Raw genomic sequence first — 27,479 nt, forward strand, 5'->3', positions numbered from 1 at the left:
AAAAGATTATGAATTTTCTTATCGTAAATGATAGTTCTACCTAATACAAATGACTGTAAGACAACTGAAACTGTTTTAAAAAACATGTATATAATACAATGGGATAACTAGTGAGGGTGGATAACTTTCGAGACTATCATACAAAGTATGACTGCTGAGGATAAACTCTACTCCTGTTTACGATTTTCAACTTGCACCGAATAAATGACCAAAATGAAGCGGGAGTTATTATTTATGCTAGCTTAGTCCATGAAGGAGGACATGTCTCATTCTCTGTCGTTTTTGCTGGTCTACATGAAAAAGTTAGTTTTCCACGACAAAAATACCATTACATCATTGTACGGAAGTGTAGGACAGTCAGTATGATTGAAAAAATATTACAACATACCAAAAGCCATACCTTCAGATAATTCCATAATCGAAATTATTCACAAATACCTACAACTGATTGACCAAATAAATGAAAATAGAACTGTACTTATTGACTACGATACACTTTGATAACTTGATAACGTCGAGTTTATCCCTAAACCGAAGTATTATTGTTTATATTCTTACTCTATAATTAGTAGATAGCTCTAATGTTATGTTTTTATACTAATCTATTTCCAACATTTTGTTTGATCTATAAATTGTTGCCATCTGTCTTATTATTCTAGTCATATCAGTAATTATTTATTCTTTCATTACCTTGATGTTGTATCATTTAGTCATTTATGTAAATATTGTAATCTTTTTAATTGTATTGCTTGTTGTGTAATCAGACATTTCAGCTATACTATTGTATGAGTTTTCAGTCGTGATTAAATTGAGTACAATAGAGAGATAATCCGTTTACTGTCTTAGTCTTCTGGTTAGTTACTAGGTTAGAAAGAGCTCAACGACCAATAAGTATTAAAATCTTGGTTATGGTTCTTTGATCGGTGTGTAAATAAGTGCATAGAATGTCACGACTCCTATTGGGAACATAGGTGAACTAAGTGATAATCGAACTAGAGATAGATCATACAACCACCTTCTTGTCTCTATGACCTGATTATGCGGTACCTTATGCTACCCAAATAATCTATTTTGGACACAACAGTATACTTGAAGGATTTTCAACATGATTTATAAATTAGAAAGACAAATATAACGAGCAAAAGTTCTTTGGTAAATAAATATAATATCTGTGATTTATCATGCTTATTGATAAAGTAAACTAAGAGCGTAAGGCTATAAGAAGTTAGATTATAAATCTGGCAAGTAGTAATTTCATACTAGAAAATATCTTTAATCTGAGCATAAAACATACCTTCCCATAATGGCATGTAAAATGTATTACAACTAATGGTAGTTCGGTGAGACTGTAATTTATGGGTGACGTTCGAACGACTCCAAAGTCACCTTGAGAGCGTCTACCTACTTAATAGGGATAAATGAAGGTTATAAAACAGTTTGAGGAATAAAGATAATGATTTACAGTTGATGGTCAGGTTTAGGATTTTGATTCATGGTTTTTATCACGAACTAACATCAGCTAAAATGCCAAGACGTTATTTAAACGAATGAGTAAGTGAATTTCGCGCCAAAATCAGAGGCCTGTTATTTTAAATCTGATTGGTCCGTTCATAAATTATAGTCTCGCCGTTAACTCTTATATGACAAATCAAAAATATTTTTTTTAGCTCCACAGAACTTTCCGATCATTCATTAAATAATTTCTGATGTTATAACGTAAGTATGTCCTCTGAGGTTCATCAGTATATCCTATGAATATATCAAACATTACGTGCTTACTTACTTACGCCTGTTACTCCCAATGGAGCATAGACCGCCGACCACCATTCTCAAACCCAATCTGTCCTAGGCCCTCCTTTCTAGTTCTATCCAATTCTTGTTCATTATTCTCATATGTCTCCGTTTCTTAACATAATGTGTTCTTTGGTCTTCCTCTCCTCCTTCGACCTTGAGAATTCCAAGTGAGTGCTTGTCTTGTGACGCAGTTATGTGCTTTCCTCAATATATGACCTATCCACTTCCAGTGATTCTGCCTAATTTATTCCTCCACTGGAATCTGGTTTGTTCTCTGGGTGATGACCTACAATATATAATCTAGAGGAAATAAATAAATAATTGTAGAGAAAGTGTTCTTTTGAACGTCAATTAGATTCTGTCAATGAAACTTAATAAAACATTTATGAACAAATTTCAAGGATCTTAACACTAGTCAAATCATAAACATATTGAAATATTAAATTCATGTCAAAATGTGGCATACAGAAAAAAACGAAACATTTTTCAGTCTATTCAACTAACTACAGGAGCTTTTGAACGAACCAACTGACTTATTTCATAATAGATTATGATCATTAATAAAATCATTTGTCTCAAAACTTAGACGTAAATTGCACTAGTTGTCGTTGTTCAACTAAATAAAAAAGTACCTTTGCCATGGTTTTAATGCTATTTACACTATATAGAGGCTTCTCACATTGGTATCTAATATCTGGTAACTTTCACTAAACTAATAGTACATCTCAGCAACATTTAAGACCTCTGTAAAATGATGTTCCTCCACTCCAATCAATCATATGACAGAAATTCTAATAGTCCAAGAAAAAATAGCTTCTATTTATTCTTCCGTTTCTGATAAAACAAAATATGAGTTATGTGTTTGTCAGAACAAATAGAATGTGATTGAAGAGAAAATAAAATCAATAGTAAATTAATTATACAATTACATTCATTTCATCAAAAAAAGTCACGAAGGATAGATGAACCAGTTACGTGAGCCCACTAAAGAAATGCGCGTATTTCTAAGCCTACAGACTAAATGAGAACTAGTTTCAAAGAAATATACTCAAAATATACACAGTTTATTTCACACAAAAGTTAAAAAAAAAATTGACATTCGTGCAGATATTCGACTTATAATTGGTAGTAATATTAAACAACAACATTCCTTCAATATGCCAGGATTTATTGGAGGAGAACTTATAAATTCTCCGAAATCAATAAAAATTTGCATAACATAAATAAATGACACCCAAAAGACCATTTCAAAGAAAAAAAATTCACGAGCGAAAAACAGCAATAAAAAAAAAATTAGCGTCCACATGAGGAACAATCAAATTTTCCCTGGTACCGGCTTTAACATTTAGTAACCGTTAAACAGTGAGTTGCCTTTAGAAAACGACTTGTTGCTACAATAAACCTCCGAAAATTATTATTTCATGTTCGGTTTGTTACCCATAACAATGAACACAAAACTATTTGCAAATATTTTGAACTACTAAATAACATTTCAGTAGTTTAAAATTTTCATATTAATTGAGGAGTGTTTTCATTGGTTTTTCATAAAAATTAAAAAATAAGCTGATGCGTATTATTCATAGAAGAAATCCACTTTCTACCTTCCCCCCCTCCACACCCCTTTCTGTTCCGTGTGTAATTAATGGGCATCTACAGGAGATTGTATATAATACTAATTTGTCTAGCAATGCTGAGAATGATCAAACTCCACCAATATATGCTTCTAACGTCTCACTTTCAAACACTCTTTTCGGTTTTTTCGGTGTCAATATCAGGATAGGTTGGTCACAGATCATCACAGTATCATAAGTAAAAATACTGAATTCTCTGCTGGCTTCAATCAGTTCATTTACAAATATTTTTCTAAAATTTCATATACTGTGTTCAATAATGCAACGAAAATAGTGCACCAAGCAGGAAAACAATCTATCACACCTGTCAAATGAAATAAAATCATCAAATTATAGAATCACTGTGTTGTGCTACTTCAATAACTCTTCACTAGAATAATTCCTAGAGATAGATTTCTTTCTCAGATGTAAGTAAATTCCAACATATCTCCATTCTATATGAGTAGTTTTAATGCGTTTCGTGCCATAAGTAATCGGAGGATCGATTACATAATGAAAAAAAACTGTATTTGACTGGAAACATGAACCGACCAAAGTTAAACTGCCATTGAAAACCTGGAAGCATTGGACGGGTGTTTCGCCATATCATGTGATTCTTCAGTAATGAGCGTCCACCAGGAAAGCTTAAGTGGTTGTACTGATTTCTTATGAATACAGTGATTTGATTTGTTGCGGTAGACCCCGATAGATTCATCTGAGTACAATAACCGTATATGCTCACAAGGTGAAAAGCCTCACAAAATACAATGAATAACTTGAAAAGCTTCATTCCAGTCTATTTATTATTATGTGTTAATCACTTCTAAATCATTCTTTCACTGTTCTTTTCCTAACTCTGGTGAACGGTAATAATAAATATTTTGTTATATCTCAATGAGTATAAAAATTGTATTTTTTTCGCTTCGTCGCTTAATGTGAGCTAATTATTCAGAGTAAATAGATAACCAAATTAGGTTAGCCACATTCCATTTACTCTCTCTATATATATATATACTTATTTCATCATGGGTATATAATAAGGCAATCAGAACACAATATCCATGTACCAACGAAACTGATCACAGTTTAGTCAAAATATCAAGAATGTGATAATTTAAACCATTAAAAATTAAATGAGAATACACATCTGTCACATAAGTGAGTGGTCATGTGAACTCAATAGCTAAGCGAACAACGCTATGGTGCTTGAAGCAAACATTACTGGGTTTGAGTCCTGAAGTGAATATCAACTCTGGGACGCAGGTACATCCGGCAGACGCGTCCCAAATACAACGAAACGCGCGTCAAACTGGATTCCACTGCTACCCACTATCCATCTTTGCATATAATGCTTGTGAATTAAGGCAATATCGAGGCAATACGCACAAGATTGTCATATGCCGTTAAGAGACTCTTCAACTGCTGTCCTATTCATCAATGGTAAGATTCAAGTAAGTAATATCAGGTGAATTTAAACTGATCTCTTTCTTTTTGTTGATAAAAGAGATAATTAATTTAAGTGATATACATATATTCAACCCAGGGCCTAAAATTCTCTCAAACTAACTCTCTCATCATTAACATATTGAAATGTATGATTCCAAGTGGCTTTAATAAGATCAATATAAAAGTGAATAATAAAGATAAATTTGTGAAAAAGATAACAATATAACTTGTACTAATACTATTACTTAATTACATAATGGCTTCATTTAATAATCACGTTTACTCTATCGAATGAGTATCATATAGAAATGATCAATAATGATTACTTTATTTATGAATTAGATCAGCTAATATATTAATGAATATATGTTCATATTAATAGGTGAATAATTATCTGGTAGATAAAGGACATATGATTGAAACCTTTGGACTTATTTCGTGTAATAAATCAATGCCTTCACCATTTTAAAGTATTGAAAAATCTGGCAAGTTATTTGACTAACACTTTTAAACAAAGTTGTTTTATATTTATGGTGATGTATTTAAGAGGAACCATTGATAAATTTAAGTAAGATAGCTGTCCAATATCGTGTATTCTTGATGGCGACCTATGATATCTAACGGTTACAATTGATTGGTCACTGGGTGGTGATCCATGTCATGTATATCAGGTCGTTCTTACTGAAGATTGGATCCTATCAACCAAGTTGCAGTGTGAACACCAGTCTCGGTGACTCGACGTCACATGCACTATGTTGAGATAAAATGGTGATTGGAGGTAGTCAACAGGAAACCCTGCACCTAGATTTTGTGCTACTTGGCATTGGCCAGTAAGGTGTACTTGCAATCTCGACGGAACTTCATAGTCAGAGACGATACCACTAGGCTATCTGGGCCGCGACTGACCTCCTGTAATACACCTCAGTCTTATAGGAGGTCAGTCGCGGCCCGGGTTGCCTAGTGGTAACGTCTCTGACTATAAAGGTGAATGACACGGGATCGAATCTGTTAGGGAGCATTAGTTCCGTCAAGATTACAGGTACACCTTGTTGACGAATGCCGAGTAGCACGAAACCTAGGTTCAAGGTTTCCTGTTGACCACCTCCAACCACCATCATATCTAACGGTTAATACTACATAGTATTGCTGAAAATGAATTTAGCATTGTCTATAATAGTCAGTATGTACGTAGGTTAAATAAGGCGTATAATCTATCCAATAGTTTATGGATTGTCCAACTTTCATAATCAGTTTTTCAATTTTAAATCATAATGTTTTTTTATATATAGATGATGGCTCGTAAAACAATCCAAGAGGAGTGTTTCGTACTATTTGGGACTTGTCAAGTGCATATACCTGCAGATCAATGTTTTTCTGCATTAATAACAAACAAATTGATGATTTAAAAAAAATTCTATACAACACACACGTTTTGTACGTAAACTCCTCAACAAGATGACAAAATGACAGCATGGAACATAGAAATATATACACACATCCTTATCTATTTATACATCTGTATGTCACAAGCACATCTTCTGGAAGTATACTTTTCTTGAAAGTTAACTTCGAACAAATAAAAATGTACCCCTGTCCTTAGCGATCCATGTTTACGACACCTTTAACATTATGATTGTTGACATTCTAAAGATTTCATCACGAATTCCTAATGGTTTATTTCCCATTTATTTAAAACCTTATATGCACTGGGTAAAAGTATCTTTTACATAAATTTTCATTAAATCCCTGATAGACAGTAATACTTGGAGAATCGTCTGTTAAAACTAAGGTTTAATTGATTCCAAGTGAATTTGTTTCATGGTTTTATTTGGTTTAACATGCATATCTTCCTATCCGTCAGATTTGTCACTCAAATTTTTACAAATATATTTAATTGTTTTAGGACTTATTCCACAGGGACTCTTAGAATGTATCACTTTAACTCTCGAAGGTTTGAAGGGTTCAAAAAAGGCGTTTTCAGTTATAAATTGCAACAGTTAACACTCACTAAACTAATAAACTTCTGAATAAAGTATCCATATTTAAAACCCAGGATGATTGATTTCAGTTTCAAAAGACGAATAGTGACAGGTCTATCCAATCAGCTGATTTTGAAAACAAACACATTTGCATTTGTTCTATGTAATGGAATGATTTAATATTGTAGTGTTGTTAATCCTGGGTTCTCAATCAAACAGTCGCACTGAGTGTATGAAGTCACAGAACTCAGTGAGATTAGTTATAATATATTGCTTTGTACGTCCACTAATAAGCATCATTAATTCGTGACTAGAAATACAGCGTAAAAAGTACAAGTTACAGCACTGACTGTTAATTGAGATTCAACAAGGAAGGATCTGAAAACCGAGATAAAATAGGAACTGAACTAAACAGCTTCCAGGTTTTTCCACAAAACCTCTTCTGATATAAATCTATTTTAGATTATATGGAAATGATAATAATATAATACGTAAATATCATTTAATCACTAAATGATATCATCATTTTAAGAAACTAAATTAAAACACGAAATTATTTAAATGTTATTTTGTTTCAATCATGAACTTGCTTCATTATGAACTAAATAAATCGGTCAATCGTATAGTATGAAGAAGAGATTGAAAGATTCATAAAGTGACCGTATCATGTTAAGGACAATTTTTCAATTAATGAGCGGTGAATTTCACAAAAAAAGTAATAAAACTTGTTAGGGTTAATAGACTTTTAAAAAGCAGAGATGAATAGTGGCTAGCAGTGGAAACCAGTTTGACGCGCGTTTCACCCTACTGGGGACGCGTCAGCTGGCTGCACCTGTATCTCAGAATTAATGTTCACTCTCGGACTCGAACCCAGTACCGTTCGCCTCAAACTCTATCACGTTATCCACTTAGCTACTGAGTCCTAATAGCCACTTGCTTGTGTAATGGGGTGAAGTTTAAATTCAACTGCAGTCCTATACATCAATGGGAAGATTCAAGTAAAACAATACAAAGTGAATTTGGACTTTTAACAAGTTTACTAGTGTTTCCAGATTTAATATCAGGTTTCTAATTTTAATCAATCTGAGTATGAATTTATTCAAATGAATGATTTTATTCTGAATCTTTCTCATATCATATATAGTTTTATTGAAAATTCATTATCCTCTGTAAAACGTTTCTTAATAAACCCTCTGGGAGGTAGGAGAGATGGAATTATAGGTGATCCATTGTTATCCCCATACCAAGAAAATGAGCTTTTATATTGGTGAGACTATAATTTATGGACGAACCAATCAGGTATAAGATAACTGGTCTCGGATTTTGGCACGAAATTCACTCATTCATTCGGATGAATAGTGTTAGCATTATAGCTGATGTCAATTCGTGATGAAAACCATAAATCTAATTCCTAACCTAAATTATCAACTGTAAATCATAATTCTAATTCCACACACAGGTTTATAACCATCATTTGGTCCTAGTTACTAAGTGGACACTCTTGAGGTTAGCCTAGTGTCGCTCAAAAATCGTCCATAAATTATAGTCTCACTTACATTTATTTCTTCTAGAGTTTACTAAAAACTAAGTGAATTGTAATAAAACTGACTCACCAATTATGTAAAATCTATATATGAAGAAATGAGTAATTATACAATTAAAACTCTCATTTCAACTCTACGATGATACAAAAAATCTTTACTGATTATTTGAAGTATTCCAAGCACCATACAAATGTATTTCGATTACACATTTTATATGATCAAAGATAAATATTACTGATTTTTTTGTTGTAAATTTCCACTCAAAAACTCGAAAGTATTCCTTTCAATGTTGACTAGGTTATCTCTATGCCATACATTAACCGAACAGTTTATTTGTGTTATGAAGCAAAAAAAAATTGGATATCTTTTATTTCATTTATGAACATAAATACAAAGGTCATTTGAAAGGATCTTTTGTTGAAATTTTTTTAAAAAAAGACAATCTTATTCTCATTTTCTAACCCGACTTTCATTAAGTTACATCCTATTCAGTTTAGTGATTTAATGCATGTAAGAGTGTAAATGTTTGCTAGTTAAAAACTATGAATTCTCATTTGCTTCCAAAGTTAAATGATGTTTAATTGAATAAAAATCTGATAAGAAAATGTCATATGTTTTCTGCATTCACTGAAGTATTTCGATATATCAGAAGGGGTTTTGTGGTGGATATGATAGTAATTTCAATGGTTAAGATTATGAGTCAGTTGAAACTAGACCACCATGGAAAACCTGAAAGGGAAAAGTGACAGTTAATTTCAAATTATCTCTTATAATTAAGAGCATAAGATCATTCTAAGTTCTCGACTTACATTGCCAATAATTTCCTTTATAAGTCATTATTATTTATGTTCTCCGTTCATAATTCTAATGATAACATAACAAGAAAACTTAGTACAACTAATGGAATCTTATTAAAGTAGGACTGGATATTGTTTAAGACGATAATCAAAACTTTACAATTAAGCAATCTATATCATAAAACTAAACAACCACCAGAAGGATCCAATTAACCTATCAGATTCATTTCATCATTACAATTTTTTCTTTTTATACTGCCAAGTTAAGTTCTTTGTATCAAACAATTTCTGACTTATATTTAACTTATTTAATTACTCTAACAGATTTGTTTGATTTCTAAGCTAAAGTGAATTTATTTCTATGTATTTGAACACATAAATATTGGTACAAATGGTTACCGAATACATATGCGCTACACAAGTCACTTGATTTGTATGTGGGCAAGTTAGTATAAATTTATTGTGGAACGCGAGGTGGCTACTCTAATTTCTACCCACTGACCAACTTCAGATATCCCAGTACGACCCCAATACTGTTCCGCAATCTCCAATATATCAGAACACGAACCGTAGATGAAATTATTCATGGGGTTAGGAGAAGAATAAGAATAGGAATAGGAATAATACATTACAGACAAAGGCATATTTATAGTTAGGACTACCGTGAATATTGAGCAACAGGAAAATGACACGTGAAATAAATATTGACCAGTAGGAAAATAACACAATTTCACGTTCAAGGACAGCATTAGACTTAATAGGATAATTTTTGGGATATTTTTCTGAATTTCCCAACAAAATCCCAACCATCTAAGGTTCAGTATATTTCAAACTCAGAATAAAATACTCAAGGCATTTGTATAAGCCACTAAATTCGAATCGTGGAGTAAACTCGGAAACGATAACTGGTTATCGTCATCTATACGTAATGAGATTACATAGACACTAATACAGTTATGTGCACGTTTTATTTATTTGAACACATGAATATTGGTACAAAGGAGCACCGAATCCATATGCGCCACATAAATCATTCGATTTGTGTGAGGGGTGGGATACTACCCGGATGTCCAAGCCGAAGCAGGTGGTTTTCTTAAGGGGCTACATCCGGACCCTTCGACCTAAAGATTTGGACCATAAGGCAGTAGAGCAACGTAAAGCGATGCAGTCCCATAGTACACGGTGACCAACAATAGGTTCGTACGCCATTTATTCCTCCAGGGTACTGGAGCCTATATGCACAATTGGTTTAAAATTAGGATTTTCCAACTACCCTAGGTGAACTCTCTGTGTCCACCAACCCGGTCAAAGCATCAGACATTCGCTTTTCATTCTCTTAATTTCGCAAACAACACCGCCGTCACGAGAAAGCACTGAGTAGGACTTCCTTGACAGTGGCTATATACGCGTGGCCATGTGAGAACACTTCGAGAAGGAGTGTTAACTCTCCCCACCCTCGACCATACCAAGGCACTTGGAGGCAAAACCTCTGAGCTCGATATGAATAATTCTTACCTGTTTATTTATTTATTTTCCTTGTTTTAGTAAATTTGAGACATGTAAGCTGATCTTCTAATTTTAAATTAAAGCAAATTTACAAACAGTATAACACTAATTATTTTTCTTTATCAAGTGGCTAAATATCCTACTTTATTGAATTGAAAACTGTTTGTGACAATGATTGATTATACAATGGAATATTCAATCAAACTTATCATACTAATGAAATTTCCTTTGCACTAATGTATATATATATTCATTTGTTAATCTACTTCTTTCATATCAGCTGATATGATTTATATTTATTCAAATAGTTTCTATTCATTCGGAATGGGTAACAATATTCAAATGACACATTTTGTGTTCATGAAATATCATATGGTTCAATTGGTTTTAGAATTTCAATAATTTATAATTCTTAAACATTGAAATCTTTTTTTTCGAAAAAATTCTTTATCTTCTTAAAATAGTACTTGTTAGTAAGCAAAGATGGATAATGGCTATCAGTGGAATCCAGGCAATACGCACAGGATGCATGTAAACCAATAAGAGATTGATCAATTGCAGTCCTAGATAACAATGGGAAGATACAAGTTAAACAACATCAAGTGAAAGAAAAATAAAGTACACAAAAAAACAATGTGATAATCACTCTGGATAATAAATCAGTATTACCAGGGTAAGTTAAGTGTAAGCACAAATTGTTTTTGAACGCATGAAGGGGGTTTCAGTTTCGATATAGCCAGGGCTTGCATAAACCTTAGTATACGTCCTTAAAGGCTTTTGTACAAAACTACAAAGGCTGACTTGATATCAACTTTATGACCAGTCTCAATCAAATGTTTCACAATGGAGGATGATGTCTGTCCATCCTGTGATCTTATTTGATCATCGGAAGTCATTTGTTTCTGCAGCCATTTTGGTACGTGTTCCGCCACCTTTAATTGCAGATCACGATTGCTCCTCCCCCTATGTACGTGTTACCACACATACATGTAAACTGATCGGCATAATGGGATGTGGTTCAATCGCTTACGTGCTGTTTGGGTTTTTGGTGAAACATATACCTTGTCTTTTCGATAATGACAAGTTGGGCAGCATAAAATGTGCGGTTGATGACTAATTTAGGTCTCCGTCTCAAAATGAGACTATTTGAGTTGCTTCGAAATGGTAGCATAATGCAAACTCGTTTTATGGGTTTTAGAAGTATCATAGGTCTAATCGTATTGCAACTCTTCCAGCGGTTTATGAACTTCAATGAATATCCATTATTCATTAACGCATCTGTCAAGAATTTCGTCTCTACTTCAATAGTATCGCTAGTAAAAATATGATTGATCCTATTGAATAAGCCCTTTACTAATCCACGTTTGTAATATATAGTATATAAATAAATATCAGTTTCGATTATATCAAGAAAATGATGGCTGGAATATTGATCATGATACAATATATTCAGGTCTAGTGGTTGTATCACGTAACCGAACACCAGCAATACAAATTTATACATTCATTGCTATTTATTTAGGAGAATTTCAGATAGATTTAATGTCACCGAAATGTGTAACAACTGATTTTCATGAGCGAATAATAACTGTTGAGAGTCATGTAAGTGTTACTGGTGTTTTTCTCATAATTTTAAATTTATAATGCTGTTACTAATCAGGAAGTGGATTTGATGATATATGGATCATTGTGTCTCAGTATCTTAGCAAATAACAAGTTGAAGATTGGTGCAATAAGTCATAATATTGTTGTAAACATGGTAACACATAAATGCAGTCGATCAGTCCCGAATAGGACAAACTCCGTTCCCTAGATTTCTTCTTTTTACTTACGTCTGTTACCCCTAGATGTAGGAGCATAGGCCTCCCACCAGAACTCGCCATCCAACCCTACCCTGGGCGATACTTTACAGTTCATTCCGGTTACTATTCATCTTTTTCATGTCTTCTTTCAATTCCGACACAGTGTGTTCTTCGGCCTTCCTCTTTTCCGCTTCCTTTCAGCATCCAAAGTTAGGGCTTGCCTCGTGATGCAGTTTGATGATTTGAGTAAGGTATGTCCTATCGACTTCTAACGTCTTTTCCTAATTTCCTCCTCAGTTGGAAACTGGTTTATTCTCTCTCACAGAAGGCTGTTGCTGAGGGTATCCGACCAATCGATGTTGAGTATCTTGCGTATAAGACTGCATATAATTACTTGTATCCTCTTGATGATGGTTGTAGTAGTTCTCCATGTTTCAGCTCCGTACAGTCGAACTGTCTTGACGTTCGCATTGAAGACCTTGAATTTGATGTTGACTGAGAGTTGTTTCGAGTTCTATATATCCTTCAATTGCAGTAATGCGGCCCTTGCTTTGCCAATCCTCGCCTTTACGTCTGCATCAGATCCCCCGCGTTCATCGACGATGCTGTCCAAGTACGTGAAAGATTCCATATCTCACAGAGTTTCTCCATGTGGTATTTGAGGATCTTGCTTTATCGCCTGTGTACGTCGAAGTCTACTGACGCAGAGGCTGATGCTACACCATTTGTCTTCATCTGCATTTGTTCGTGTGTATGGAAAAGAAGAGCTAGGTCATCTGAAAAGTTCAAATCTTCTAACTTATTCCGAGCCGTCCATTCCGATATCGAGGTCTTCATAATCCAGCCCACTATCAGAAGAAGGAGGAAGGGAGAGAGTAGACAGCCTTGCCTGTCTCCGGTCCTCACTTGGAATGTGTCCATCGGATGTCCTCCATGCACGACTTTGCACAGTAGTCCGTCGTATGAATTCCGGATGATATTGACGATCTTCTTGGATACTCGCTTCATATTGTCAAAGACGATTCCATAATGTTCTCATATCCACACTGTCAAACACCTTCTCATAGTCAATGAAGTTGATGTATAGTGACGAGTTCCACTCAACTGATTGTTCAACAATGATCCATAGTGTCGCCATTTGGTCTATACACGACCGATTCTTACGGAATTCGGTCTGTTGATCTCGAAGTTGGGCGTCCACTGAATCTTTCATCCGGTTCAACAACACTCTTGGAACTTTTTCCTGGTACTGAAAGTATTGTGATGCCTGTGCAGTTTCCACATTTGTTCAGATCTCCTTCCTTTGGTATTTTGATGAGGTGTCCTTGTTCTTCCAGTCCGTTGTCACTTTTCTTCCAAATCTTTCTGAACGGAACATGAGACATACCTGCAGTTACTTATGTGTTTGACTTCAGAGCTTCATCTGATATATTGTCAGGTGCTGCTGCTTTCCCTTTCTTGATTTTTCTGACGACTATCCTGATTTCTTCCGGTGTTGGTGGAGCGACGTCTATAGGAAAGTTTGAGTGTGTTGCTTCTGAGTTTCACTACTAGCTGTTATGTAAAAAAAATGCATGAAAAGTTTTATTTTAATTGAGAAACAAGTACAACTATATGAATAATATGTGCTCATTTTAACATAAACTACTAAGAAGACAATCGACGAGATTAGCTTAACAAGTTCTACATTATACTGAATAACAAAATAATAAACGAAAATGAATAAACTTAGCTTCAAGAAAAATATTACTTGAATGATTCCAAGGTTTTAATCAATACAAATCTTATCTTGTTTGTTTTGTTCTTTTGTAAATGCTTGAAATCAGACAATTAAAGCCAAATGTGTATGCGTTTAAAAGGAATCTATTTACTTTTAATTAATATGAAGCTAAATTTCTGTATATTTTTATTATTAAATCACCTGATTACTTCACAACACATTCAGTCGGATACATCTACTCACGTCATTCAATCAATTTTGTTAATCTTTACACTTTAATGATATTTAACTCATACATTTTTAGTAAAATCAGATAACAGCCAGAAGTGGAATCCATGATCAGCACTTTGTCCAATGCAGCATCTATGAAAAGTGTATGCTTAGTGTTAATGTTCATAGTGAGACTTAAACGTCGTACCTTTCGACTTAAATATCAACACGTTATCCGCTGGGGTACTAAGTCCAGATAGCTACTTAGTTATATAACGGGTGACGTTTATCGATAATCATAATATCTGCATTCATAATAGCTTGTGATTAAATACCAGGGCAATTCTTACTGATTGTCTTCTCTGTATAATGAGCTATATCAACAGTGTCTTATGAACATTTAAATTATATATTACACTATATATTCAGGTGTTTTTTCAATGTAATTTTGTGAAGAGTAACATTCAAGTTAAATGGAGTATCTATTCAAAGATAAGTCTACCAAAATGAAAATAATAGTTATGACATACTGAAATGTGAAAATCGTAAATGCACTTCATGTGAATGGTATTCCAAAGTGAATCCGATGGATCTTACTGAACGTGGTCTAAATATGATTTACATCAGTTTCAATTAATCTGGTGTTTTTTTCACTATGATGAGTATTCTGTTCTATTGTAGTATAGGTTACTTATATTGACAGATATAAGTAGTATGTAGTACCAAATGGAAGTGGAGTGCCTGTCAGCAGAAGATTGAGAATATCGAACTGGAATAATAACCGAATTCGAAGACGTATGTGCAGGATAACTGAAGGAAGATGTGCAAATAGTGTATTTATTGTATGATTTTCATATTTGACTAAAGTACAGTGTAATTGTGAAATTAATAATTAATTGGTCTTTCCCATCTGAATTACTCACTGAAGATAACGGGGGAGGGCATTCGTGCAATATCGTGGAGGGTTGAAGTTAGACATTGTTGGATTCCTTCTCAGTGATCTAGCGGTTAAGCGTCCGCGTGCGAGATCAAAGGTTCTGGATTTGAGTCCCCTATGTGGGATCATGGATGCGCACTAGTGAGCAGTCCCATACTAAGACAAAACGGCCGTCCAATAATTCTAGGTTTTCCATGGCGATCTGGCTTAAATTGACTCATCAACTCAACTATTAACTTACTACAATCTCCACAAACCCCTATTCTGATAATAAAATATCTTTCTCATGCTATTTGAATTTTTAATATTCCTCAATGTAAATCTATTTAATATTCATTTCAAAAAAGAAATTCATGAATAGATAAATAGGTTAGTTAATTCTAGAATTATTCCATTAAATTTAAATTGAATACACAGACAACAACTAGATCAATATTGATAATAACCCTGAAGCATTGTTTGGACGATATGAACTCTTAACAATAGCATCTTGTATTCAAACCAAATAAAGAACAAATACTTCGTGAAGTTGGCATTTTTTAATTATGGCAACTGAATTCTCCTTTCTCGTGGTTATACTTGTTAATTGTAATACTGTCTTATATTTGTCGAAAGTAATTACATAAATATGATAGTTTTTCTTTTCAGACAGATCACCATTTTGAATGATATTAGAAATAGTATTAATGTGATGAATATTACGGTAGTGAACGAGAGCTTAGGTGAGGATGACCAATTTATTGTTTATTCTTACAAAACTATAGAATATCTTAGTAAAATATGAGGACCATACTTTAAATACTTCATTGGCAAATATTTCATCAATTGTTCTTTATATTCCGTATGATTCTTTCACTTCACAATTCCTTTCTATTTACCTCAATTCGATCTTCTTAACCTCCTGCTGCCAGCCATTCAACTTTGGTTGGTATTGCATACTAATTATGTCAACAGACATAAGTAGTATACACCACACTACTTTTATTCATTTTATATCTAATAGTAAAAGGGTTTTGTAGATATTGTTAAGTTTTCATAACTTGCATCATGGATTAATCTTAGTCAGACTACTATGTAAAATCGTGAATCTATAGAAATCTGTTTCGTCCCAGTATGTGACTCCTCATCAATGCGCATCCACGACATTACCACGGGGAGTCGAACCTATAATTTCTAGTGTTAATCTACTCATTTATTATTATTGTTAGTAGTAGTAGTAGTAGTAGTAGTAGTAGTAGTAGTAGTAGTAGTAGTAGTAGTAGTAGTAGTAGTAGTAGTAGTAGTAGTAGTAGTAGTAGTAGTAGTAGTAGTAGTAGTAGTAGTAGTAGTAGTAAGAAGTTAAAACTAATGTATTTATTCTAATTTCTGTGTCTTTCCCCTTTATTGCCTTTGAACTTACATTCATTAACACTGCTTAATTGCTGAACAGTTACGCACTGTTATATTGTGTAATTCTCAGTACTAATTGAATTCCACAAAACAACTTAATCGTGTAGTTTTTGAGCAAGATGATTATACTTTATAGTTAAGAAGAACAGGGAAGAAATCAACTATTTAACATCAAAGAATACAGTCGTACATATACATAGTCAGTTTTTCCCTATACTGTCTATATTGTCAAACTGTTCAGATAGAGTTATCAATTAAACTGAAGATAAAGTGTGACTGAAACAACTTTTCAAAGAACAGATTTGATGATATATACGATTAAAGAAAATAAATACTTCAAAAAGTAATAATATGAGGATGAACAGCTGACTTGTTTAGTCCACCTTATATATAAATAAATCCTATCAGATAAATCAAGAAACACGACTTATTAACATGAATTCAACTAGACAAAATGATTTTCTAATTATGATATCTCCTTAATCTGATCAACGATTATTACTGACTGTAGTTAATTTTTTCTTAAATCTATTTTTTCTTGCATTCTTTTTTGGTAGATATTTTGTGTTAATTTCAATGTTCTGCTTATTCCTAAAAATTTAAGTGTAAAATCTAATTTGGCATAGTGCCAACCAACAATGTACATAGAATAGTTATCCACAATTGACTGATCACTTGGTGGGCCCAACAATGTTTCCTGTTGATTACCTTCAACTACCATCTTACAGAATAGTGGAAGTATGTATTCAGAAGTTGAAAGAAAAAAACTACCCATAGTGAAATGATTAAAAATTGTGTTCTTTAAATAAATGAAATCGTTATCTATAATTGATGTCATGTTAATTTATTGAGTATAATCACTGAATTGTAAATAAACAATCATAAATAATAAATATCTTCGTACTATTTCACTAATCCATGACAAAAGGAACAACAAAACAAAAAAACAATTGTTTGATCACCACCCAGTGATCAATCAATTGTGATTACATCACAGTCATACAGGAGGTAGGTCGTGGCCTGGATAGCTCAGTGGTAACGTCTCTGACTATGAAGCTGGGTGACACGGGATCGAATCTGTCAGGGAGCATCAGTTCCGTCAAGATTACAGGTACACCTTTCTGACGAGTGCCAAGTAACACAAAACCCGTGTCCAAGGTATCCTGTCGACTACTTCCAACCACCCTCTAAAAAACAAACAAACAATTTATTTATGATTTCCAATAGTGTTTTAACATACATAGTTTTCACATGTTCTCTGCTGAATAAGATTAAATGACCATGGTTTATGGTAAAAATTAATTATGATCAATATAAAGCTAACTGACAACAAAACTAATACATGTGATAAGATATGAATTTTATTAAATTATATAATTAATTGTATTGTATGAAATCTAGTTACTGTTTACTGATAATAATTAATGAAGATTAATTAATACCATGAACTGAATAATGTTGTTAGTAAATATGAAGCATAGAAAGTTGTTTTTTTTCTACCTATTGGGTCAATAGTAACATTGATGTTTGTAAAAATTAGGACTCATTTATAAATAAATCAATATAAATATCTCAATGGTTAAGATCATTAGTCAGTTGAAGCTAGACCACCATGGAAAACCTGGAAGCACTGGACGGCCGTTTCGTCCTATTGTAGGAGTCCCACAATATCCAAAAAACCCATCTGATATTAATAAATATAAGTGTAATTAATCTTTCCGATTACTGCTTATACTTTTACTACCTCTACCATCATTGGATTTGAATCGACAATTATATCTCTGTGCTAATGGGGTATGGTAACTCGAACTGATGTACGTACGTACGAAGTTCTACATTAATGCTGACTGACTTGACTGACTGAATATATTTGTAATATTCCAATGAGTAGAAAAGTTAATTTTTTTTGACGGTTTGTGACTCATTGTAAGCAACTTCTTTAAAGAATAAATAACCAAATCTGATTGCAACAATTGCATTTACACTTGGATAATTTGATCTGATCTGAATGCTCAATTTATTTGAAATTATCAAGTCAAACCTTGGTAATAATATCTATAAGATTTGTTTAGTTTTCATCATATCTTACATGCCAATTATATATAAATTTTAAATAAGACAACTGTACATATCGATTACACGTGTTTACAGAGACTTCTCTGTTGACGTCATTTGATAATGAAATCTTTCGTTAAATTATTGAAGTACATCTTCTTAAAGAATTGATAGAAATATCTACTTTTTCAATTTTATTTATTTATTCATTTGAACACATAAACATTGGTACAAGGAGGCACCATATAGATATGTGCCACATAAGTCACTCGACTTGTTTGAGGGATGGGATACTGCTCAGGTGTCCAGAACGAAACAGGTGGTTATCTTAGGGGGTCACACTCCAAGCCTTTGAACTAGAGGTCTAATCCATAAGGCAGTGGAGCAACGTCAGGAGATGCAGTCCCATGGTACACGGTGACCAACGATTAGTTCATACGCCATTTGTTCCTTCAGGATACTGGAGCCCATATGCATCATTGGTTTGGAATCAAGGTTTTCCAATTTCCTCACGTGAACTCTCTGTGTCCACCAACTCCGTTAAAGCACCAGATATTTGCCTTTCGTTTTCTCGATTTCGTAGACAACACCCCTGCAACGAGAACGCAGTGAGTAGGATTTCCCTGGCAGTGGTGGTATGCACGTGGTCATGTGAGAGCATTTCGAGAGCGAGTGCTAACTCTCCCCACTCTCGGCCGTGCCAGGGCATTTGGGGGCTACTATATATATCAAATTGTGTACTCTCATTTAACTTATTTTTATATATAAAGCTGAAGTTTATCAAGGGCTCTAAAACTAGAAGAATTAAACATTTCCTTTAGGTAAATACCAGAATTCAATGTATTTGATCTATCTAGTATCTCATTATCTATCTTTCAAATGTAAGATTTATTATTCAACTCAAAATAATGTTACACTCTAACAATGATTGGTGAACTTAAAATAAAAAGTCTAACGTGAAAGCCACAATACACTGAGATAAACTGTCTCCTGGTGATTAGTGTAAGTTCGAAATAGAATACCACTTTCCGAGTGTTGGTTAAGTTATAATATTCAGTAAATACATTATTAGTGTAATTTCCTACCAATTGGAAATTTATGTATTTTACTTTAGGTCAAACATTTCTTATTAAGGCTATTAGACACTACTCGACTGTGAGAAAATCTAATAGATTAGGCAATATTCCAATCTGCGACTCAACTAATAAACCACCTCTCCATCAGACAAGTTCTTGTTTTGTAACTCAGTTACAACATCGAAACTCAAATCTAGTGAAATAAAAAGGATGAAATGTGTTTACAACTCAGAATGAGGATTTTAGATCTCGAGCTCTCTGTATTGGTTAGTTTATTAGTGAACCTTTCAATGTTTTTCTAGAGAATATTATCAACCCATACTTAGGATTTCTCCATCATCAACTAACAAGTTCTGTTGACCTAGGATTTGATTGATTGTTGTTGTCAGAAAAACAACCTGTTTACAAAATGTTGAGAAGTTCGAAGAGCTCACTTCTTTCTTAACTATGATGATGACAATATCAAAAAATACAGTGAAAGTTTCACAACTAAATCCACCCAAAAGGCAAAACAACTTATCGTGTACAAAGCTAATGTACGGTAACCATAATCTCACACGTCGTAGTCCATTGCAAGCTACTATTTTTCAATATATTTTTCTTTATAAGAATGGTCTCAAGTCTTTGTTTGTTCAGTTTTAGTTGTCAATCATAACAATTTAAATATAACTATTCAATATGAATGGTCACTTAGTGTTTGCAATGCATAGTAATGTTAAACATGCAAAAGTCTATTCAATAACTATAGATAGTCAAACAATTCCAAGTTGTATCTCACCATCAAAAAGTTTAAGACAACAATTACAATATTTATCAACAAATCCAATACACCCAAATCACTTAGATAAATTTGCCACCAACGATTACTTGGACAATGTAACAAACTCATTAACCAACTATTATAGCCAGTAAAGATTTTCGCATTTATCAATACTTTCTACCTTCAGATACCTTTTTTGTATGACAGTAATAATAGTATTGTCTATTTCTTTAATCTCTCTCTGTGTGTGCCATTCTCATTGTATTTGTAATGATAGGCACAATAATAAGTATCACTGTTTTCCTTCAGTATATTACTGGTTTTTGATAAATTTGTTTTCTTGTTTAACCTGACAACAATAATAGACAATACCCCAATAAGAAAGAAACTAAACTACAATATGAAATTGTTGAGTATATTTCCTTTTTCGAATTATTGAAATTCTTACCGGTTTATTGTTAGATATCATTTTTCCTTTGCTCATTCTTTCATCATGTCAAGGTGTAACTAATCATTGTTATTTTTGTGAATTTCGCATATGTTTTAAGCTTAGTAGTGATTATTTTTGTAAGCTTTTCTATACAGGGACAAATTTGGTTAGCCAGTACATATTCTGTAACAAGAGATTATATTCCTGATTAGTACGTCTTTCTTTGTTTCTTCCTACAAATTAATATTATGGGATAACTGATAGAAATCAAATGGTATGTAATTTAAGTATTAATGATTAAACATTCAAATTTACAGTTCTTAGGCTCTAGAATAGATAAAATCTGATCGCTGTGTCACTGGTAAACCCTTTTCGTAAATTAAACTTAATTCTTTCGAAAACCTTTCTGTTCTTCATTTGATATTCTCGCGGCGAGGGTATTGTTTACGAAATTAAGAGGACGAAAATCGAATATCTGGCGCTTTAACCGAGTTGATGGATATGGAGGATCCACCTAGGGGAGTTGGAAATCCCTGATTCCAAACAAATGATGAACATGTGACACAGGATCGTAAAGCAACAAATGGCGTATAAACCAATTGTCGGTCTCCGGCTACCATGGTTCTGCACCTCCTTACATTGCTCTACTGCCTTATGGTTCAGACCTTTAGGTCGAAGGCTCCGGATGTGGCCCCTTAAGAAAACCATCTGCTTCCGTTTGGACACCTGGGTAGTATCCCAGCCCTAACACAAATCGAGTGATTTATGTGGCGCATATGGACTCGGTGCTCCTTTGTATCAATGTTTATGTGTTTAAACAAATAAGTAATGAATAAATATTAGTTTTTGTAACTCAGCAATAGATTACAGGTTCTTGTGAATATTTTGTAAAGAATTGAGATACCACCTATCAATTAAGTTGACTAGTGTTTATAAGCCGAGGTTAAATTATTGAGATACAGTTACACTTCCAGGTGAAGATCTGGATCGAGAAATGCCGCTGATGTTAAGAACTTGATGAGAAATTAATCTGTTCTAGCTGACGCCAGCAAACTTAACTTTCCAAGCAACATCTCTCGTAAATGCCATTCATGAATTTAAATAAATTTTACATCTTTTGTAAATTCAAAAACAAAAAAATCCAGTGCTCATATTTTGTGACATACTTCATAATCCATACCATATGCTTAAGTAAACAAATAAGCAAAGTTGGTTTATACATTTTAAGGAGCAGATACGACAAAACCAGAAAAGTTCGTCCCAAAACTAGAACTTTAATATCTAACTGTCAATACACATCTACAGGATATGAAAATTGCATCTCAAACGGAGACGATAAATTAAATGACACCCCTAAATAAGTTACACGAAATCCTGATACCATTCACTCCATATCAGTGTCAATTATTTAACACATATATTTGTACAAGGAGGCATCAAATACATATGCGTCACACAGATCTCATTTGATATGTGTGAGGGCTGTGATACTGCCCGTGTGCCCAAACCGAAGCAGTGTCAAATGACAGTAGGTTCTTGCGTATCCAAATTATAGTCCGAACGACTCGGCACGGGATAATATAAAGAGATGTTAAGCAACTGAGGAGTCATATTTTCCCAGAAAAACCTAAAGATTTCGACTTGATACGCTTTTAGTAAGACTCATCAGCCTGAAGTAAGAAATCAATGCAAGACGACTAACGCTTATAATTTTATGCTGCCAAAAGGCATATGAGGCGTATAATAGAAAAAACTGGAATTCCTTAAGTATATACACAGATCCAACCGGAAAAACTTGACAACGCTAGTCTTTACAGACTACAGTTTATATAAGACCACATCTGAAACCTCCCGTTTTTACCATTCTCATGTTATTTGATATTAGCCCAACAACGATCCCTAGCTTCCCCACTTCATTAAATAAAGGCAGATTCTGTAACAGCAAACGTATATTAACATAAATTAATCAACTGAACATGCACATAAATGTAGTGACTGAGTTTTAAACCCAAATAACAAAAGAAACAATCTGATAACAAGCTGTATACAGCCAATCACTGAAAGATAATAGGTAATAGGAAAAATAGCGTGAATAAGAACCAAGTGTGGCGTTAATAGTTGGTAGATCACAGAAATAGAATTGAAAGATGAAGAATTCCGCAATATTGCTTTTATCATCACAGGATCCAATTAAACACTGTTAAAATAGATCAGAAATATTTTAAAACATCCACCAAAAAATATGTACAATGTGGTCACTTCTAGATACTTTAGCTAATCCAGTTAATGTGTGATGAACACAAAATCAATCAACATAACAAGAGTGAGGGAACATAAAGTCGACTATAAAAATGCTTCACGGAGTTGATTACGAAAGACTAAAGGTAGAAGTGATAAACCAGCTAAAATAATCAGTGTTGAAAATGAAGCTAAAGAAGTAACGCCTAAATCTGTGAGTTCTTGAAGCACAGTTCCTGCTTTAATGAAAACCAATGATAATGGAACTACTCCTGTAAAAAAATAGAAAAATAAAAGACAAGAGTGGTGTTACATGAAGTTGAAATAAATACTAGAAAACAAAAATATAGGAATGCTGAAATATCGATGAATTACTCCATACAAAATATAAGTGAGATCTATTTGCAATTTGGAAAAATCGTATACAAAACAGGCTAAGTTATTCAACTTGTAACTATATTGACTATTACAGGTTTATTCACTAAATCACCTAAAAACCTACTGTGACGATTACCTGGTTTCTCAGTCTCACTATCAAAGTCAAAGGTCCAAACTTAATTATTCAGTTGGAAACTGAGTATACGGACCAATGATAATAATTATACAAATTATATGAGCTTACACCACTAAAGCAGAAAAAATATGCAAATCAAATCAGCGAAAATGGGCTTGCCGTGTTGACTCCAAACAGAGATGGTCGGCTGGGGACAACCAGTGATCCCATAGATTTTGATTTTCTTACTTTTTAATAAGATAGTTCAGATCATTTATGAGAGGTCTTTTTAAACACCGGTATAAGTGTTGGAATAATTTAACAGCCGCATAAGTTTACCGACATAATAGTGTAAAAAGCTTACCTACAAATGTTCCGAAGAAGAAATGAACCAGTGGGATATCGATTATTGGAGAAGAAATATTCACAAGCCAATTTGGGATGAAAGGACAGATTCGCAAACAGCATATACAAAAAAACATTGCATGTCGATACCGTTGAATCTGAAACATACTAAAAGATGGATGATCCGAACTTACTGCTTGACGACATAATTCAATTTTTTCAGGGATGAAATACATCAGTACTTTGGAACCGATAAAGCCAACGAGAAGATAGCACAGTGACGCCCCAATCGCCGAACACTAAATACAACCTTATCGATAATTTTGTGGTGGCTTACCAAAGCTACAATAATGACAGCGACTGGGAAAGGGAACAGATATCCCAGTAGAACCACACACACGACCGAACCTGGTATCATGAATGACTGAAGGCTATGTTTCAGTTAAGAAACAATTTAAAAAGTTTCATCAGGATACACAAGTTAAGCAATAATACATCGGCCGTGAAACGAAGCGACTAGAGCCCCAAGAAAGTCACTACGTTGACCGACTAACATTTTGAACGAAATAGTATCTTAGTACAGTAGAAATGGAAGAAACATCTGGTTTGAACAACTAAATTAACCTTACGAAACAGGTGTCTACAACACCAAGTAATGACACATTGGCATGTTTGACAGAAAGGGATCTCCATACTTAACAGCACAAGTGAGGCTCTTTATACACGTTTCGTAATCAGAATGTGATTACATGAGCACAAGCGCTATTCCTAACTACTTATTCCAAGTTAGCATAAACCCCAACCATCTAAAGTTCAGCATATTTCAAACTCAGAATAAAATACTCAAGGCATTGGTCTAAACCACTAAATTCGAATCGTGGAGTAAACTCGGAAACGATAACTGGTTATTGTCATCTATACGTAATGAGATTACATAATACGGTTATGTGCACGTAATAAGAACGATAAAGATCAAAAAACGGTAAAATAAAACCCCAAGTAATCTGATACCAGCCACAAACCGTGATACTTAGAAACTTAACAATATACATGAGGCAACATCTACACACTTAGTTTTCCAAATATATGGAGTAAATATGATTTCTAGAAACTAGAGTGTTTAACAAGTCAGAATTTAAAGTCTGTTTACTGTTGAGGATGTTTCGAACTTGGACTTCCCTCTCTAGTTAGCGGAACTGGGAAGCATCTGTTGATGGTTTCGCCGCATTAATGACCGTTCCTGCATTTTTGTTTGATTTCTGCAAAAACAACCTTTATAGTGTCCTGGATTGATTGCATATCACTGTCTGTTTTTTTAAATTTCGAAGTTTAATCAAAGGAGGATCAGGACAAGTAATCGTTGTAGAAAACGAATCTATGAAGAGTAGCAAGCAACAGCGGTGACAGCTACACAAAATGTTTTGTTCTACAACATCTATCTATATGGAAGAGGTTGCGGAGATGCAGAGAAATGAACTAGAAATGTCCAACGATAAGACAAGGACTTGGTGGGTCACAAAAAGTTTACCTTATGTAATTCACAATTCGCCATTGACTGTCGAGTCCAAGGACAAGGTTTGAGTAAGATCCAGAACAATTCAAGTCATTATTTAATAAGCTATTACTAGCAGCTGTTGTTAGGACCCATAAGACCAATAAAATAGGAAGACAATCTGATGACACTTAACAGAAGAAGCACCTGAGTAACCCTTACTTGTACTACGGAGACATGCTGCTACGTGATGCGCACAAGCTCTAAGTAACTAAAATATATGTCCGAGTTATTCGCAACAAAAAACGACCCTCAGAAACAGGAACGGACGATGACTTCATGGAGATAAACTGATTCTTAAGGGTTTTTACATCGTCTAGGTTTGAATTCGAATGGTTCTCGAATCACTGTGAGTTGCACTAAAAAGTATCAGACAGAAATACCTGTTTGTCATACCAATCACGATGGTCTACCGAATAACAGAACTCACATATTCAGTAGCAGAGAAAATCCTGATGTATTTGAAACCTCAAAAATATGACTGACGTCTGGCACATGACAGCAAAATAAAACTGACAAGCTTCTTGCTAGTAAGAACTGGCGGATAACCTTACGTGTTAAGGATGTTATCGTTTTCCTGAGAATTAAACTTATTAGAACCGATTAGCATCGGCACTACACACAAGTAGAACTAAAAGGATACAATATGAAAACGGTGCTTATCAGAATTAATATTTGCCAGTAATAATTGTCTTGGTATTCTGACAGGACTAGACCAATATTTTTTAACTCGTCAACATTGTGAGGAAATTTAAAGTGTCCTCGATGTTCCCTGGCAGCTAAAGTAAGGGAATAATATGTATTTACTCCGGAATTGAGGGTAACCGGCGAGTGATATATACAAGCAATGATGCAAATAAAATAAATGAGAGGCTAACGACAAGAAACGGCCTTAGCCGCTCACTACCAACAGCCTTCATCCCACCCCGCCTCTGTAAAGGTCGACCTCAGGGACAAATGGTAGGAACTGAAACAAATTGCTCATGTTGTCCAAGGGGTTTAGAACAAATTTGAAGATGCTTTGGACTAATGGACTTCTTCCTCTGACACAACTTTTGGTCATTGAGAAAAATTTCAGCTTCCTCTTGAAATACTCGTACAAAAATGCTCGGAACATTTCAAATGACAAAGAAATTCAAGTTTTGACTACTAGTTACAAATAAAAGATATATCGACGGTCCACTTTTCAGTGTCACACCTCTAGTTTTTGGGTATCACCTCTGAGGTTTTTGTTAGAACCGAAGCTGCGTAATTATTCTAGAAGATGTCCGAATATATTGAAGGTGCTTTAAATCATCATGTGTCTGCCTCTGTGTGGCCTTTGTTCCAAAGAACAAACTGGTGATTTAAACCTGCCCTTTTAAAACTTGGGTTTGAGTCTACGAATTAATCCCATAGTCTTTGGATACAATTCAGAGTATTTCAATTCTTCTGAAATGAAAGAAACTGTGTTTTTATTATATTGTAGCGTCAGTGAAATGCCGCTGAGCCTTAGCTGAATAATTCAGAAGGCAAGTCACTAATGTCAAACAGCCTGTGGATCCTCTTCAAGGTCAGGGATAACCAGATGTATCAATTAACCGCACACTACGGACTTGCCCACGTAGCAGTGGTCACACTGTTTCTTCTACCTATTCTTAACAATAAATTTCGACCAAAACACAATGTTCAGCTTATGCTGTCGTCAAAGTAGGTACGACGAAAGAGCGGTACACGTTGAGCATTAACTGAGACGTGAGACATCGATGTTAGCCGGAAATTTACACCATTCCGGTCAAGCTCAAGTGGACCTCAAT

General features: G+C 34.1%; 1 protein-coding gene across 2 annotated transcripts; it reads right to left on the reverse strand.

The window, feature by feature from the left end:
* Positions 1 to 22,603: 22,603 nt before the first annotated feature.
* TMEM41B_1 (Transmembrane protein 41B) lies at positions 22,604 to 26,766 on the reverse strand. Of its 2 annotated transcripts, none has more exons than XM_051213857.1 (6): positions 26,491 to 26,766; positions 26,327 to 26,455; positions 24,469 to 24,562; positions 24,326 to 24,430; positions 24,151 to 24,289; positions 22,604 to 23,565 (listed from the first exon to the last, which is right to left on the reverse strand). In XM_051213857.1, the coding sequence occupies exons 1-6, from the start codon at positions 26,601 to 26,603 to the stop codon at positions 23,399 to 23,401; spliced, it is 747 nt and encodes a 248-aa protein (XP_051069870.1). In that variant the 5' UTR covers positions 26,604 to 26,766; the 3' UTR covers positions 22,604 to 23,398. The 2 variants fall into 2 exon arrangements, with proteins under 2 accessions (XP_051069870.1, XP_051069871.1); XM_051213858.1 differs by having other exon boundaries at positions 22,987 to 23,565; positions 24,469 to 24,555.
* Positions 26,767 to 27,479: the final 713 nt, after the last annotated feature.

The sequence above is a fragment of the Schistosoma haematobium genome, chromosome 3 (genome assembly GCF_000699445.3).
Source record: "Schistosoma haematobium chromosome 3, whole genome shotgun sequence".
Lineage (NCBI taxonomy): Eukaryota > Metazoa > Platyhelminthes > Trematoda > Strigeidida > Schistosomatidae > Schistosoma > Schistosoma haematobium.